This window comes from Sus scrofa, chromosome 10, assembly GCF_000003025.6.
Source record: "Sus scrofa isolate TJ Tabasco breed Duroc chromosome 10, Sscrofa11.1, whole genome shotgun sequence".
Taxonomy (NCBI): domain Eukaryota; kingdom Metazoa; phylum Chordata; class Mammalia; order Artiodactyla; family Suidae; genus Sus; species Sus scrofa.
The window spans coordinates 41,352,521-41,367,432 of NC_010452.4; the positions used below are offsets into that span (position 1 = coordinate 41,352,521).

Sequence of the window (14,912 nt, forward strand, 5' to 3'; positions counted from 1 at the left end):
CATTCATTGAGATGCATCCTGGAAAATATTGTCAAAATGTGTCCTACCAACCGTGGACATTTCATCCCCAGACTCTCAGACACCTCATTTGTTCACTGGGAAGCTGTTATAAAGCCAGGCTTCCTTGGAAGGCAGGATGCACCATTGTCACCTGCACAGGAATGTGCTTAAGAAGGCAAAGGAGGACACTCTGCCTCAAGCTGCTGTGGCCTGGGAAGGCCACACAGGAAACTTCTAAAGCCAACTCTCATTTTTTTTAAATTAAAATCGTATTGAAGTAGAGTTGATTTATAATGTTATGATAATTTCTGCTGTACAACAAAGTGATTCAGTTATATATGTACATGCATCCATTTTTTTCAGATTCTTTTCTAAGTTATCACAGAATACTGGGTAGAGTTCTCTGAGCTCTATAGCAGGTCCCCATTGGCCAGTCATTCCGTATACCTCAGTGTGCATATGCCAGTCCCAAACCCCCCTCCATCCTGCCCCCCTGCACCTGAACCCTTCGGTATAACCATAAGTTTGTTGTCAAAGTCTGTGAGAATGTTTCTGTTCTGCAAGTAAGTTCATTTGTATTCTTTTTTTTTAGATTCTACATATAAGTGATATCATATGATGTTTGTTTTTCACTATTTAACTTACTTCACTGAGTATGAGAATCTCTAGGTCCATCCATGTTGCTGCAGATGGCATTATTTCATTCTTTTTTATGGCTAATATTCCATTTTATATATATATATATATATATGACTTTAAAAAGTCAATTCAACTAAACTATCAAGGTGGCTGTCATTTAAAAATAAATTAATAAAAACATGGTTAAACGCTTCAAAGGGCGATTTACAAATAAATTAATAAATGAAAACATGGCTGAATGCCTCAAAGGGTGATATAAAAGCCGTGTGTTCTTGTGGGCACAGGTGGTTTAACTTCATTGCTTAAAATGACCACTGTGAAAAACAAGGCATTCCCATTGTGGCACAGCAGAAACAGATCTGACTGTCATCCATTAGGATGGGAGTTCAACCCCTGGCCTTGCTCATTGGGTTGGGGATCTGGCATTGCCATGAGCTGTGGTTATAGGTCGCAGATGTGACTTGGATCCTGAGTTGCTGTGGGTGTAGGCTGGTAGCTACAGTTCCAATTCGAACCCTAGCCTGGCAACTTCTATATGCTACAGGTGCGGCCTTAAAAAGACAGCAATAGGAGTTCCCATCATGGCACAGTGGAAACGAATCTGACTAGGAACCATGAGGTTGCGGGTTCGATCCCAGGCCTCGCTCAGTGGGTTAAGGATCTGGTGTTGCCGTGAGCTGTGGTGTAGGTCACAGACAAGGCTCAGATCTGGCGTTGCTGGGGCTGTGGTGTAGGCTGGCAACTGTAGCTCCGATTCACCCCTAGCCTGGGAACCTCCATATGCCATGGGTACAACCCTAAAAAGCAAAAAAAAAAAAAAAAAAAAAAAAAAAAAGACAAAAATACTGTAAAAATTGCAGCAGTTGAAAATTAAATTCTATGCATTCCCACCCCATCCTTTGAGTTTCTTCTTTGATTCAGCCTTGCAAATACGTCCTAGGCCCTGGGGCTGTCCAGGCTTCTCCCCAACCCATTCCCAGTCTTCAGGAGGAGCTGGTCAGATGCGTCCTTATGAATGCATGTGATGAGGAGGAGGCAAGAAGAGAGACCTTTATTATCTACTAAATTTGGCCCGTTTCTCCAAAGTACCGGTTGTTGGGCATCTCAGTAATATGCTTGTAGTCAGAATCACATGAGACCCTTCCCATGGTGAAATATTTGTCTGTTTATAGACACATATCTCTCACATCTTTAACCATTCATCTGTTGACTGTGGATGGACATGTAGGTTGTGGCCAAGGGGGAGGGAGAGGGGGGCAGGGATGGATTGGGAGTTTGGGATTCGCCAGATGCCACCTATTATGTGTGTATATCTGAATCCCTTTGCTGTACACCAAGAAACTAACGCAACATTGTAAATCAACTGTAAAACAAAGGAGACACGTTTTTCTGGTCATCTGATGTTTTCAGGAAAGTCAGGGTAATGAGCTTTTTCATCACCTACTGAAATTATAAGGGGGGAGAGGGAGGCACATAGGAACAGTGTTAATCTAAATGGTAGTCAATCAAGATATGCTTCAAACTGTCCTGTTAGAAACACAGTCAGGTAGTCACAGGTCTTTACAGGCTCAGTGATGGGTGGAACGGGAGTGTTGTGAGCTGGGGTCTGTGCTGCTGATGGCTCTGTGGAGGTTCATAGTACTTTAGTTTCTGCTTTTGCAAATATTTGAAGTTTTGCATGATGGAAAGCTTAAACATGCTTTGTTAAACCTAATCAGACTAAGAATGGGAGTTCCCTGGTGGCTCAGCAGGTTAAGGATCTAGAGTTGTCACTGCTGTAGCTCTGGTTCCTGCTGTGGCTCTGGCTACTGCTGTGGTTTGGGTTCCCTGGCTGGGGAACTTTTGTACGCCAGGAGCATGGCAGAGCAAAAGGAGTTCCCGTTATGGCTCAGTGGTAATGAACCCAACTAGTATCCATGAGGATACAGGTTCGATCCCTGGCCCTGCTCAGTGGGTTAAGGATCCAGCATTGCTGTGAGTTGTGGTATAGGTTGCAAATGCAGCTTGGATTCAGCCCCTAGCCTGGGACCTTCCATATGCCTTGGATGCAGCCCTAAGAAGACAAAAAAAAAGGAAAAAAAAAAAACCGAATAACTGAAAAAATAAAAAACAAAAAACCTTAACAACAGATAGTGAGATTTCTGCTTGCTAGAGAGATCTTACTAGCTAGGCCTCCTCTGACTCTCCTGGGTGAGAGAGAATTCATTCCTATTTCCCTGTCCTTTATTCTCGTGATTTTATTTCTCAGACCAACCTGTGATGTACGTGTGTGTGTGTATGTGTTGTGTGTGTGTACACACTTACTTGTCTGCCTCCTTTAGTGTAAGATAATTTGCATGAACTGTGTCATTTTGCATATACCACTGTTACATGGGAGCCAGAGGCGGAAATGTGAGTTCAATAAATATATGTTGCAGGAATGAATAAGTGAATGAGAAAAATGAATGCCTGGGAGTTCCTATTGTGGCACAGTGGGTTAAGAAATCAACTGCAGTGGCCCAGGTTGCTGCAGAGGTGTGGGTTGGATCCACAGCCCGTCACAGTGGATTAAAGGATCTGGCATTGCAACAGTTGTGGCATAGGGCACAGCTGTGGCCCGGGAACTTCCTTATGCCATGGGTGCCACCATAAAAAAGAAACGAAAAAAAAAATGCATGACAACTCAGTAGTGGACTATCTTTTTATTCTTTTCTGTCTTATTTTAGTTGCAGAATTAAGAAAAATCTTCGAACCAAAGAAGGAAAAACTTTCAGAAATGAAAAGGTAAGATGTTCCCTGAACCGAATTAGGAAGTAGCAGAGCTTGGCTCAGCAGGGCTCAGGCTTCCCTGAGAACTGATGTGCGTTGCTCACCAGACCTTTGTTGGTGCCTTTTGCACAGGAAAGAAAGAATCGCCAGGCGCTTGGAAGGCATCGAAACCGACACCCAGCCCATTCTCCTGCAGAGCTGTGCGGGCTTAGTGACGCATCGGCTCCTGGAGGAGGACACGCCCAGATACATGCGGGCCACAGACCCTGCCAGCCCGCACATCGGTGAGCACGTAGCCCTGTGGCCCATCACCAGCCTATTTTATATCTAGCACTCCTAGAAAATGAGATGTTCTCCAAAAGTGAATGGTGTAGATGTAGTGTTTACTAAATATATACATTTGTTAAAACCAGCACCGACCAATACCTGTGTCGGCTCTGCCATGATTCCCAGGTGTGGTCCAGCAGTGTCACAGCAGGAAGACGTCACCACACTGTAGGATGATCAGTGACTAGTCGTTTCTCCCCTTAGCCTGGGACTCTTCAGGGGCAGAGACCGTATCTCTCTTTTCGTACCCTCTGGTCCCCGCTGTCGGCAATGCTCAGGTTTGTCTGGGAGGGGCTTGAATAAGACAGATGTCTCTGATAACAGGTGTACACAGAATGCCCAGATGCCCAGCTCAGGGCTCAGCTGATTTCCACAGGGACCACAAAGTTCAAAGCTGGTCCTCAGATTAGGGGTCTTCTGGTCCACAATTAAGCAACAAACATCCTGTTTAAGTTATTTTAACATGTGTGTTTTTAAATGCATTGTGTATTTATTTCGTGTTAAACAACATGTCAAGTCAAAAGTGACTTAGCTTTTCCTTGATTACTCAGACCTTGGTATGGGCATCAAATATTCCACGTGGCCTTGAGAGAGGATGACCCACGTGGGGCTGTTCCTCCAGCCCCTGCCCCTGGCTCTATGGCTCTGTGCTGCCACTTTTTTTTTTTTTTTTTTCTTTTCGTGGCCTGTGCAATATTGACGTTCCCGGGCTAGGGTTTGAATCAGAGCTGCAGCTGCCAGCCTGTGCCACAGCCACAGCAACCTCAAGACCAGATCTCAGCCGCATCTGCTACCTACACTGCAGTTTGTGGCAATGCCAGATCCTTAGCCCACTGAATGAGGCCAGGGATCAAACCCACATCCTCATGGATACTATGTTTGGTTCTTAACCTGCTGAGCCACAATGGGAACTCCTGTGCTGTCATTTTTTTATAGCCAGTGTTTTCTAGTTTCTTCCTCGGAGGGGACTGTTGGTCTTATTTCATGATGCAGTAAGTTCCAGTGTCTCTATGGTTTCTGGTTTTCTGTAGCCAGAGAAAACTAGGGAACTAAGGGGTTTTTTTGCTTTTTGTCTTTTGTTTTAATTTCATACGTGAAGAATTAAGAATAGATAGAGTGAAGTTCCTGTCGTGGCTCAGTGGTAAAGAACCCGACTAGTATCCAGGAGGACTCAGGTTCGATCCCTGGCCTTGCCCAGTGGTTTAAGGATCTGGCATTGCCATGACCTGTGGTGTAGGTTGCAGATGCGGTTCAAATCTGGTGTGGCTGTGGCTGTGGCATAGGCCGGCAGCTGCAGCTCCAATTGGACCCCTAGTCTGGGAACTTCCATATGCCATAGAAAAAGACAAAAAAAAAAAAAAAAAAAAAAAACCCACACACGGTACCAAAATGTATGACCAGAAATAAACCCTCATGTATATAAAATGTTCATCCATGTATTTTATGATCATTTAAACATCACATGTTAGTAAGGAAAGGAAGAATTATTTACTAAACTGGAATTAGAGAAATGGGATACAAGGCGGAGGGGGTGGCTACTAGGTCCCCTCCTTACTTCCTACTCAGCACAAAAATACGGTCTGATTACTCACATGATTTGTTTTAAGAGGATAATTAAAAACATGAAAACAAAGGTGAATGTTTAATTCCAGTTTAATGGAAAGGGACTTCCCAAAACCCAGAAACCACTGTCAAAATCAGCAAGGACCAAGTCGGTTGACTACATAGTAAGTGACACCTGTGCTTCAAAGAAAACCTTACACAGACTTCACCAAAAATGAAAGAAATTGGGAAATAGTCATGAAGAAGATAAGGAGCTCATATTCCTTTCAAATTTTACACCAAGTAATAGAGATAACACTATGAATCAAAAGAATATACAGTGATAAGCTTGACCAGATATTCCAGACAAGAAAAAGGTAATGCAAAGGGCTACTAAATAATTGAAAACTGATAATACATCCTCTTTTTCTAATAATCAAAGGCAGTTTTTCATTTAACAAACATTTGAGAAACATTACATCATGATAAACATTTTGAAAAGTAGAGAACTATTTATATAAATCCAAAATAGAGATAGGAAGTATAATAGCTACAGATAATGGATTATTATGTGATTATTTCATATTCTCATATATAGTTTTATATATTACAAACATGCTTTCTTTTTTATCTTTTTTATTGAAGTATAGGTGACTTAAAATGTTATGTTAATTTCTGCTCTACAGCAAAGCGATTCATTTATACATACGTATACATTATTTTTCATATTCTTAAAGGAAATTTTTTAAATTAATACTTAGTGTTTGTGAGAGAGCGTATATTGCAGATTCAAGTGTAAATCAATGCAGACTTTATAGGAATTAATTTGACAGGCTAGCAATTGTCTTCATATGATATACCTGTTGATAAATCATTTCTACTTTTATGCAGCTGTCTATTGTAATAATAATTAGAAAATCAGACTGAATAAAAGTTACAAATAACTTAAGTGCCCCCAAATATGAGAAGGGTTAAATGAATTCTGGAATAGCTATTGGATAGAATACTATGAAGCCTTAAAAAAAAGGGGATGTCTTCAAAATGAGATTTCCAGATGTAGGAAAATGTTTTATGTAGAACGTTATTATATAAAACATGAATTATTTTATATTAAAAAATCACTTATAGAAATGACCATAGGGAATATATATAAAAATTTAGCAAATTATCAGTGTATTTATACTGATTATTGTATATTAGTGATTATTGGTGATTTGGGGGTTAACCTTCCTAAGTTTACATTGTAGACTTTTTTTTTTTTTTTTTTTGTCTTTTTAGGGCCACACCTATGGTATGTGGAGGTTCCCAGGCTAGGGGTCGAATCAGAGGTACAGCTGCTGGCCTATGCCACAGCCACAGCAACACAGGATTCGAGCTGCTTCTGTGACTCACACCACAGCTCAGGGCAATGCCGGATCCTCAACCCACTGAGCAAAGCCAGGGATTGAACCCGAGTCCTCATGGATACCAGCCAGGTTCATTAACTGCTGAGCCATGGCGGGAACTCTTCATCCTAGACATTTTCTACATCGGGCATGCATAGTATACTTGGAAAAAGCCACTTCTGTTAAAAAAAACAAAGTCAAGGGGAGTTCTTGTTGTGGCTCAGCTGTTTAAGAATCTGACTAGTATCCATGAGGATGCAGGTTTGATCCCTGGCCTTGCTCAGTGGGTTAAGGATCCAGCGTTGCCACAACCTGAAGCATAGATCACAGAGGCAGCTCAGATCTGATATGGCTGTGGCTGTGGCATAGGCCAGCAGCTGCTGCTCCAATTTGACCCTTGCCCAGGAACTTCCATGTGCTGCAGGTGTGGCCCTAAAAAGAAAACAAACCAAAAAACACATTGGCCACTTGGTCAATATTGACATGGGCTATTGTTATTATGGTCAGCCTCAGATCCTGTGAACCCCAAATCCATCGCTTGTCAAATTACAGCCGTTCGAATATCTGTTGTCTTTTCTGGAGGACTTTGAAGTCATCCTGTGGCCTCACCCAGGACAGGTTAAACTCAAAAGCAGAAAAGTAAATAAATCCGGGGCAGTAACAAGACCGAGGGGTCTCGGGATTAAGCTGTAGCTGGGGTCATGTTCAACATGACTTGTGGGGCCCCCACAACATCCAAGCCTTTGTGAATTTCACTGCAGACCTCAGACTTCTCCGGCATCCCAGGTACATCATTTTAGCCAACCACACCTGGGTGAGAAGCTGTCCTTCACGCTTGGGGTGGGATGTACCTGCTGTGTACAGAACATGGTGTAGTCAGTGTATGTCTGTGCTTGACATCTGTATGGGTGACCCACGTGACCTTCTTGTAGGCCGATCCAATGAAGAGGAAGAAACTTCAGACTCTTCATCAGAGAAGCCGACTCGATCCAAACCCTGCTCGGAAACCTCGGGCATCCGCGCTGACCCCCCCTATGGTTCCAGTACCATGAACACCCAGAGCCTTGAGTCCAAAGCTGAAAGAATCGCCAGGTACAAAGCAGAGAGGAGGCGGCAGCTGGCAGAAAAGTACGGGCTGACCCTGGAGCCTGAGGCAGACTCGGATTCTCCATCTCGATTCGCCAAGTCCAGGAGGGACCCCGAGGCAGCAGAGAAAAGGGGAGGAAAAGGTGACCGGCCAGCGGAGTCAAGCAAAGATCAGGGCTCTGCCTACTCCAGGACAGAGGTCCCAGGGCTCAGGCCCGGCGTGGCCGAGTCCAGGGACTATGCCGTCCACCAGAGTGACAGTGTTTCCAACACAGAGATGCTGCTCAACGTTGAAAACCAAAGACGAGGTCCAGAGCCCGCCAGGGACAGCTCCTCATCCTTCCTGTTCTCCAGCGAAGTACCGCGGTCCCCAAAGCAGATGCACAGTGTGTCTGTCCCGTCGCCAGGGCCACCGGCCTCCCCAAGCCACTCCACAGGTGACCTGTCCCTCCCCACCGAGGCTCGAGCCAGGTAAGCATTGACTTGGCTGGCTGCGTCCCCTCTGAGCCACTGTGCCCCAGATCTGGGTCTGGGCTCACCGCAGAAAAAAATGTGATTTATGACTTTTTTAGGTTCCACCATATCAACGCAGGTTTTGCCAAAGCTGGAAGCTTTTAGGTTCCTTTTAATTTACGTATGTCTTGGTGTGACCTTTTTTAAAGCTGAATGGGATTTGTGGGGACACACTTCCACGGAAGCCTTACTTCAGGACCTTTCTTCTTAGTGTGTTTCTCATCTGCCTGTAATAATTGTCTTTTTCTTTGTTTTTCTGCAATCATACCCAAGACTTTGGGACTATTGTTTTTGTTGCTGTCACTTAAAATCACAAAACAGGAGTTCCCTGGTGGCCAGCAGTCAAGGATCCAGCTGTGGTGTGGGTTCGATCCCTGGCCTGGGAATTTCTGCATTAATTTTTAATTAATTAAATCAAATTAAATGCTACAACAGAAGGACATGACTAGCTAATTTCCACTGGGTCTCAGTTTAGGATATGAAATGTGACTGTAATATACACTGACTATAACTTGTAACATATACTATGTAAGTATATGGATACTCACAGAAAACAGCTGTGTATAAAGAGCACCTTACTGAAAAGATCAGCCAGTAGAAGAAGTCACTGTGTCATAGGATCAACCTATGGAAAATCAGAAAGTCAGACGCCAGGGGAAAAAAATGTGTTTCTCAATTTAAATGTCTACATTTAAGTTTAACTTGAATATCTAACTTAAATTTATGTTACATTTAAATATTCAAACCTGGAGTTCCTGTCTTGGTTCAGTCGAAGTGAATCCGACTAGTATCCATGAGGATGCAGGTTCAATCCCTGGCCTCGCTCAGTGGGTTAAGGATCCGGTGTTGCCGTGAGCTGTGGTACAGGTCACAGACATGGCTTGGATCCCACGTTGCTGTGGCTGTGGTGTAGGCCAGCAGCTGTAGCTCTAATTCAGCCCCTAGCCTGGGAACTTCCATGTGCTGAGGGTGTGGCCCGCAAAAAAAAAAAAAAAAAAAAAAAAAAATTTCAAATCTGATAAGTATGATAACCATCTTTAAAATTCAATTTACTTAAACATCCTACTTTACAGTTTGGGATAATTGTCTAGGAGGACTCCTAAATGTATTACCGTTCAATTCATCAGGTATTGGTTTTGCAGGTGAACTGAGAAGATAAGAGAACCTGAGGTTAAGCAGATTTCTTCTGGGAAGAAAAAAAAAGATGTGGGAATATACTCCTGTTGATTCCACATTGGGACAGAACAGCAGATATGCTTGTCTCCATGTGGCATTGACATGCCTAAAACAGATTATTTTAGTTATTGAAGTTTATCAGCCAAAGACCTGCATGGCTTTCTTGATCATCCACACTGCAATTTTTTTTATTTATTTATTTATTTATTTATTTATTTATTTATTTTTGCCATTTCTTGGTTCACTCCCACAGCATATGGAGGTTCCCAGGCTAGGGGTCGTATTGGAGCTGTAGCTGCCAGCCTACACCACAGCCATAGCAATGCAGGATCCGACTCACATCTGCAACCTACACCAAAGCTCATGGCAACCCTGGATCCTTAACCATCTGACTGAGGCCAGGGATCAAACCTGCATACTCATGGATAATAGATTCGTTTCTGCTGCTCCACAATGGGAACTCCAGGGATCTAATTTCTGATTGCTGTATCGTGAAAACTTTATTATCCTAGTGTCCAGGTTAATCTAGTCTAGCCCACATATAATAAATTCTTAATGTGATTTCAAAGTAGTTGTAATAGTAATTAAAACCCTGTTGGAGTTCCCTTTGTGGTGCAGTGGAAATGAATCTGACTAGGAACCATGAGGTTGTGGTTTCAATCCCTGGCCTTGCTCAGTGGGTTAAGGATCTGGCGTTGCCATAAGCTGTGGTGTAGGTCGCAGACTCAGCTGGGATCCTGTGTGGCTATGGCTGTGTTGTAGGCTGGCAGTCGTAGCCCAATTGGACTCCTAGCCTGGGAACCTCCATGTGCCACAAGTGCAGCCCTAAAAAGCAAAAAAAAAAAAAAAAAAAACAAAAAACAAAAAACAAAAAACAAAAAAAAACCTTGTTGTGTATTCCAGGTAAAACAACAGGATACTTTATAGTTGTGTGTGAATTAAAAATCTCAATATTCAGGGAGTTCCCATCGTGGCTCAGTGGTTAACGAATCCCACTAGGAACCATGAAGTTGCAGGTTCAATCCCTGGCCTTGCTCAGTGGGTTAAGGATCTGGCATTGCCATGAGCTGTGGTGTAGGTTGCAAATGTGGCTCGGATCCTGCGTTGCTGTGGCTGTGGTGTAGGCCGGCGGCTACAGCTCCGATTCTACCCCTAGCCTGGGGACCTCCATATGCCGCGGGAGCGGCCCTAGAAAAAGCAAAGAGACAAAACAGACAAACAAAACTCAATATTCAGGAGTTCCAGCTGTGGCGTAACAGGATCGGCAGCGTCTCTGCAGTGCCAGTATGCAGGTTCGATCCCCAGCCTGGCACAGTGGGTTAAAGGATCCAGCATTGCCACAGCTTCAGCTTAGGTTGCAACTGTGGCTGGGATCTGGTCCCTGGCCTGCCAAAAAAGGAAACAAACAAACAAACAAAAACTCAGTGTTCAAAAATATAAATAACTTAAAATCTTAAGAACCGATTTATTCCTAGGTTATTTAAAGGGGCTTATTACCTGGAGGTTTTTTTTGTAAGCCTAACCTTAGCCTCATAGTTCCTTACTTTCATGGAGGAAAGGCTTAAAAGAACTAAGAAATTATAAAAGAGTTTATAAGGAGGCAATGCCTCATTATTTTGAAGCCATTTAAGGCATACAGGTCTATGATTTACCAGCAAAGAAGCACAAGTCATTTCATATATAAGGAAAATACTTGAGATATATTTACGTTAAAAAGGGTGGAAAATAATGTGACAGGTATGACATTGAAATAGCATTAGGATTTATTTTGTAACGACTCCAGCTGTTCAGCTTGTGGAGATGGATTTAAATGCATTAACATTCTGCTAGTTGTCCTTTCTCTAGAGCCAGGAAACTTAGGTGGCAGAAGGTCACTGTTGTCTCACTTCCATTTGAAGAGAAGAAAGACAAAAAATAATTGGTGAACGAAAGCAGTAACCAAAGAACCCCCAGTGACCCAGTAACCACAAGTGAAAATCAGATGGCATCTAACATGGAAATATGTGACAGAAAAGTTTAGACGATTGAGAAATGACAAAAAAAAAAAAAGGTATCTACAAATAACAAAACAATACCACATTTGATCGTGCATTTGTTCTAATTGAAATGGAATATTTCTTCTCACTGCTACACTTTGTCATGTAGCTCTGCCAGGTTTGGGGGCTGTTAATCTCAGAGTTCAGTCATGCCCATTCCATCATTTCATTTTGCGCTCACTGGAAAGAGGCTGTTTTTGTTTCATTAATTAAATATGAAGACATCACTCATGAACATCACATCAAAAGACAGCCTGTGATGTCCCAAAAATTCAAAGGGGATCCAGATGTAGTTCTTCTGTGCTCTCATCTGTGCTAATGCAGAAATATAAGTACACACAGAGTAATCATTAATTCTTATACTGTGCTTTACTATTTTTTAGCATTATAATCTCAGGAATAGTCTTTAAGGCAGTATTTAGCTGAGTAAGTTTTAGAATTATTTAATGTTCAGTTTATGTGATAAAGAAGATATGTGTATGTAAGTTACAAGGTCTTTCGTTCAGAAATGCTGTTAGTTGCACAGGAATTCAGGTGAAAACTATTCTGTAGCAAACTTAAGAATATACATAGTAACAGAGAAGTACATACTGTATTAAATATATTACATAATAGTACTATATATATAATGTGTATATTATAGAGAAATATAAACTGTGTTATATGGTATTATAATATAGCATATGACATAATAGTTATAGATTATATACTAGTATACTGTATATCATATACTCATATAATTACTATGTATTATAGACTATATATAGTTATATATCATATGCTATATATATATCACTAATGGAGGATAAAACATCTTCCAACCACTGTTCCCAACCCTGCCAAATCCTGTAAATTTGGAATTTTAGGAATTGTGTTTCTGAGGAGGTGTGTTACAGCTATGAACCATTCTCCGTTACTTCGGCCACTGTGAATTTTAGAATAAAATTCAAAGGGCATGGGAGGCTACATATTATCATTCAGACTTTTCAAAATCTGAGCTCTATTAGAAATCCTAAATGCAAGGCTCTTGTTGAATTTGCTCCTTGGTGCATCTCTTAATATTAAAAATAAAGGGCATTCCCCTCAGCAGTAACAAACTCGAGGACACAGGTTTGATCCCTGGCCTCACTCAGTGGGTTAAGGATCCAATATTGCCATGAGCTGTGGTGTAGGTCGCAGATGTGGCTCAGATTTGGTGTTGCTGTAGCTGTAAGTGTAGGCTGGTAGCTGTACCTCCAATTCCACCCCTAGCCTGGGAAATTCCATATGCCGCAAGTTCGGCCCTAAAAAAACAAAAAGACCAAAAATAAATAAATAAAAATAGATAAAAATAATAAAACATGCCGTCTTGGTTACTTCCGTGATTAGAGAAACTTACTAACCCCGAGTTCAGCAGCTGTCATTTTCCTGGGCATCAACCATAACTTCCAACATAATTGGAAAGAAGAGCATTATAGCTCATTTCTTGGTGGTGATCTGCTCTTAGCAAACCCTTGTTTTTTTGCTTTGTTTTGTTACTCTTTTTTTTTTTTTTTTTTTCACGACTCTCCTGGGATCCCCACCACTTCTCCTCTCACTTGGCAAACTGTCCCATTCTTGATTCCTGGCCAGAAAACAATGGGGTTTTCATGCAGAGTTGAAGCTGATATTTGACCGGAAGAGGAGAGCTGCCATTGGTAAATGATGGTTTGGACAGGGCTTCCCAGAGCGGGGCCCCGTCCAGAATGAACTGCTTCTGCAGCACTGGGACATGCAGACTCCCGCCAGCTGGGAAGGAAACGGGGTTATGTTTCGGTCTTGTCCTTTATTTCGGATTGTGAATCTCCTAGTGAGAGGTTTGCATCAAACACCCCTCTCCTGGAGTTCCCGTAGTGGCTCAGTGGTTAATGAATCCGACCAGGAACCATGAGGTTGCGGGTTTGATCCCTGGCCTTGCTCAGTGGGTTAAGGATCCGGTGTTGCTGTGAGCTGTGGTGTAGGTTGCAGACGCAGCTCGGATCCCGTGTTGCTGTGGCTCTGGCGCAGGCTGGCGGCTACAGCTCCAATTAGACCCCTGGTCTGGGAACCTCCATGTGCCGCTGGTGTGACCCTAGAAAAAGACAGAAAAAAAAAAAAAATCTCTCTCCAGATCCTCATGCTCCTTGTTTTAGCTAATTAGAGAGATGATGAGGGAGGTGACTGCCTCTTGACCATCTGCGTCCCTGGGTCAGCTCCTGTCCCTACCTGGGCAGCGAGGGTCCTTATACACACTCCCTGTTGGGGCAGAATGACCTGGGAACACACATTGCTGAGGATCTGCCTCTCTAAAGACACCCCTGCATACTGCTCAAACATCTGCTTTTGAAGTCTTTTTTTTTTTTTTTTAATTTTTTCTTTTAATTGTTATTTCCCCAACACAATATCCGCTTTTGTATTGTCACGTGATCGCTTTCGCCCTTCTGTCCTGTTTCCCCCGGCATCTCCTTTGACCCGATCTACTAGCTTTGGGCTGTTTTATGGTTAACTCATTGCTGTTTTGTTTTTTGGTTTTTTTTTTTTTTTCATTTTATTCTCTTTTCACTGACACCTATCAATTTATGTCATCATTGAACAAAATCACCCAAAATACTAGCGAGGATATCCTAAAAATTCCAAAGTCTACCAGATTTTTTATTTTTTTTTTTTTGTTTTTTGGGCCGCACCCACAGCATATGGAATTTCCCAGGATAGGGACCGAATCGCCAGCCTACATCACAGCCACAGCAACACCAGATCCAAGCCTCATCTTCAACCTGGGCCACAGCTCATAGCAATGCCAGATCCTAAACCCACTGAGTGAGGCCAGGGATCGAACTCACATCCTCATGGATACAGTAGGGTTTGCTACCAGTGAGCCACAATGAGAACTCCTCTGCCAGATTTTAAATGCCAGAGTGTACCTGTGTGCTTGAATCTACTCCTAGGTGTAGATACAAAGCAATCCTTAGCAGTTTCCCCAAACAAGCAACTTTATGCAAATAAACTGTTAATTTTAATGAGATGCCAAAGTTAATAGCCATTCTTCTTAAGCTGAATAATGTTTTATAATTAGGAGCTGTTATGTAATTAGAGCTGGACACCCACAGGGTGAAACTAATTTTACTCTGCTGGATTTGACTTCATTTTGGTAGCAGGAAACACTTTTTTGTCAGTTAACTCTTGGGGGTTATAGGAAGTGAAAGCATGTCATTTCGTTATATACTTAGGGATACAAACCCAAAGCAATTCCTGTCTGTGACAACTTAGGGTGAGTTCTATTTCCTGGTGATAGGATTCTCTGAAAACCAGTTGTCACATCATAAAAAAAGTTCTGGGGAGTTCCCATTGTGGCTCAGTGGTAATGAACCTGACTAGTCACCATTAAGACAAGGGTTTGATTCCTGGCCTCGCTCAGTGGGTTAAGGATCCAGCATTGCCATGAGCTGTGGTGTAGGTCACAGAC

General features: G+C 42.4%; 1 protein-coding gene across 46 annotated transcripts in view; it reads left to right on the plus strand.

The window, feature by feature from the left end:
- The window catches only part of SVIL (supervillin), a 286,393-nt gene that overhangs the window by 176,163 nt on the left and 95,318 nt on the right, over window positions 1-14,912 (plus strand). For all 46 annotated transcript variants that reach the window (XM_021064788.1, XM_021064756.1, XM_021064759.1 and 43 more), the window contains 3 exons: window positions 3,345-3,402; window positions 3,520-3,671; window positions 7,574-8,198. In XM_021064788.1, coding sequence (XP_020920447.1) covers window positions 3,395-3,402; window positions 3,520-3,671; window positions 7,574-8,198 — 785 coding nt within the window. In that variant the 5' untranslated portion in view covers window positions 3,345-3,394. The remainder of the gene's footprint in view (window positions 1-3,344; window positions 3,403-3,519; window positions 3,672-7,573; window positions 8,199-14,912) is intronic.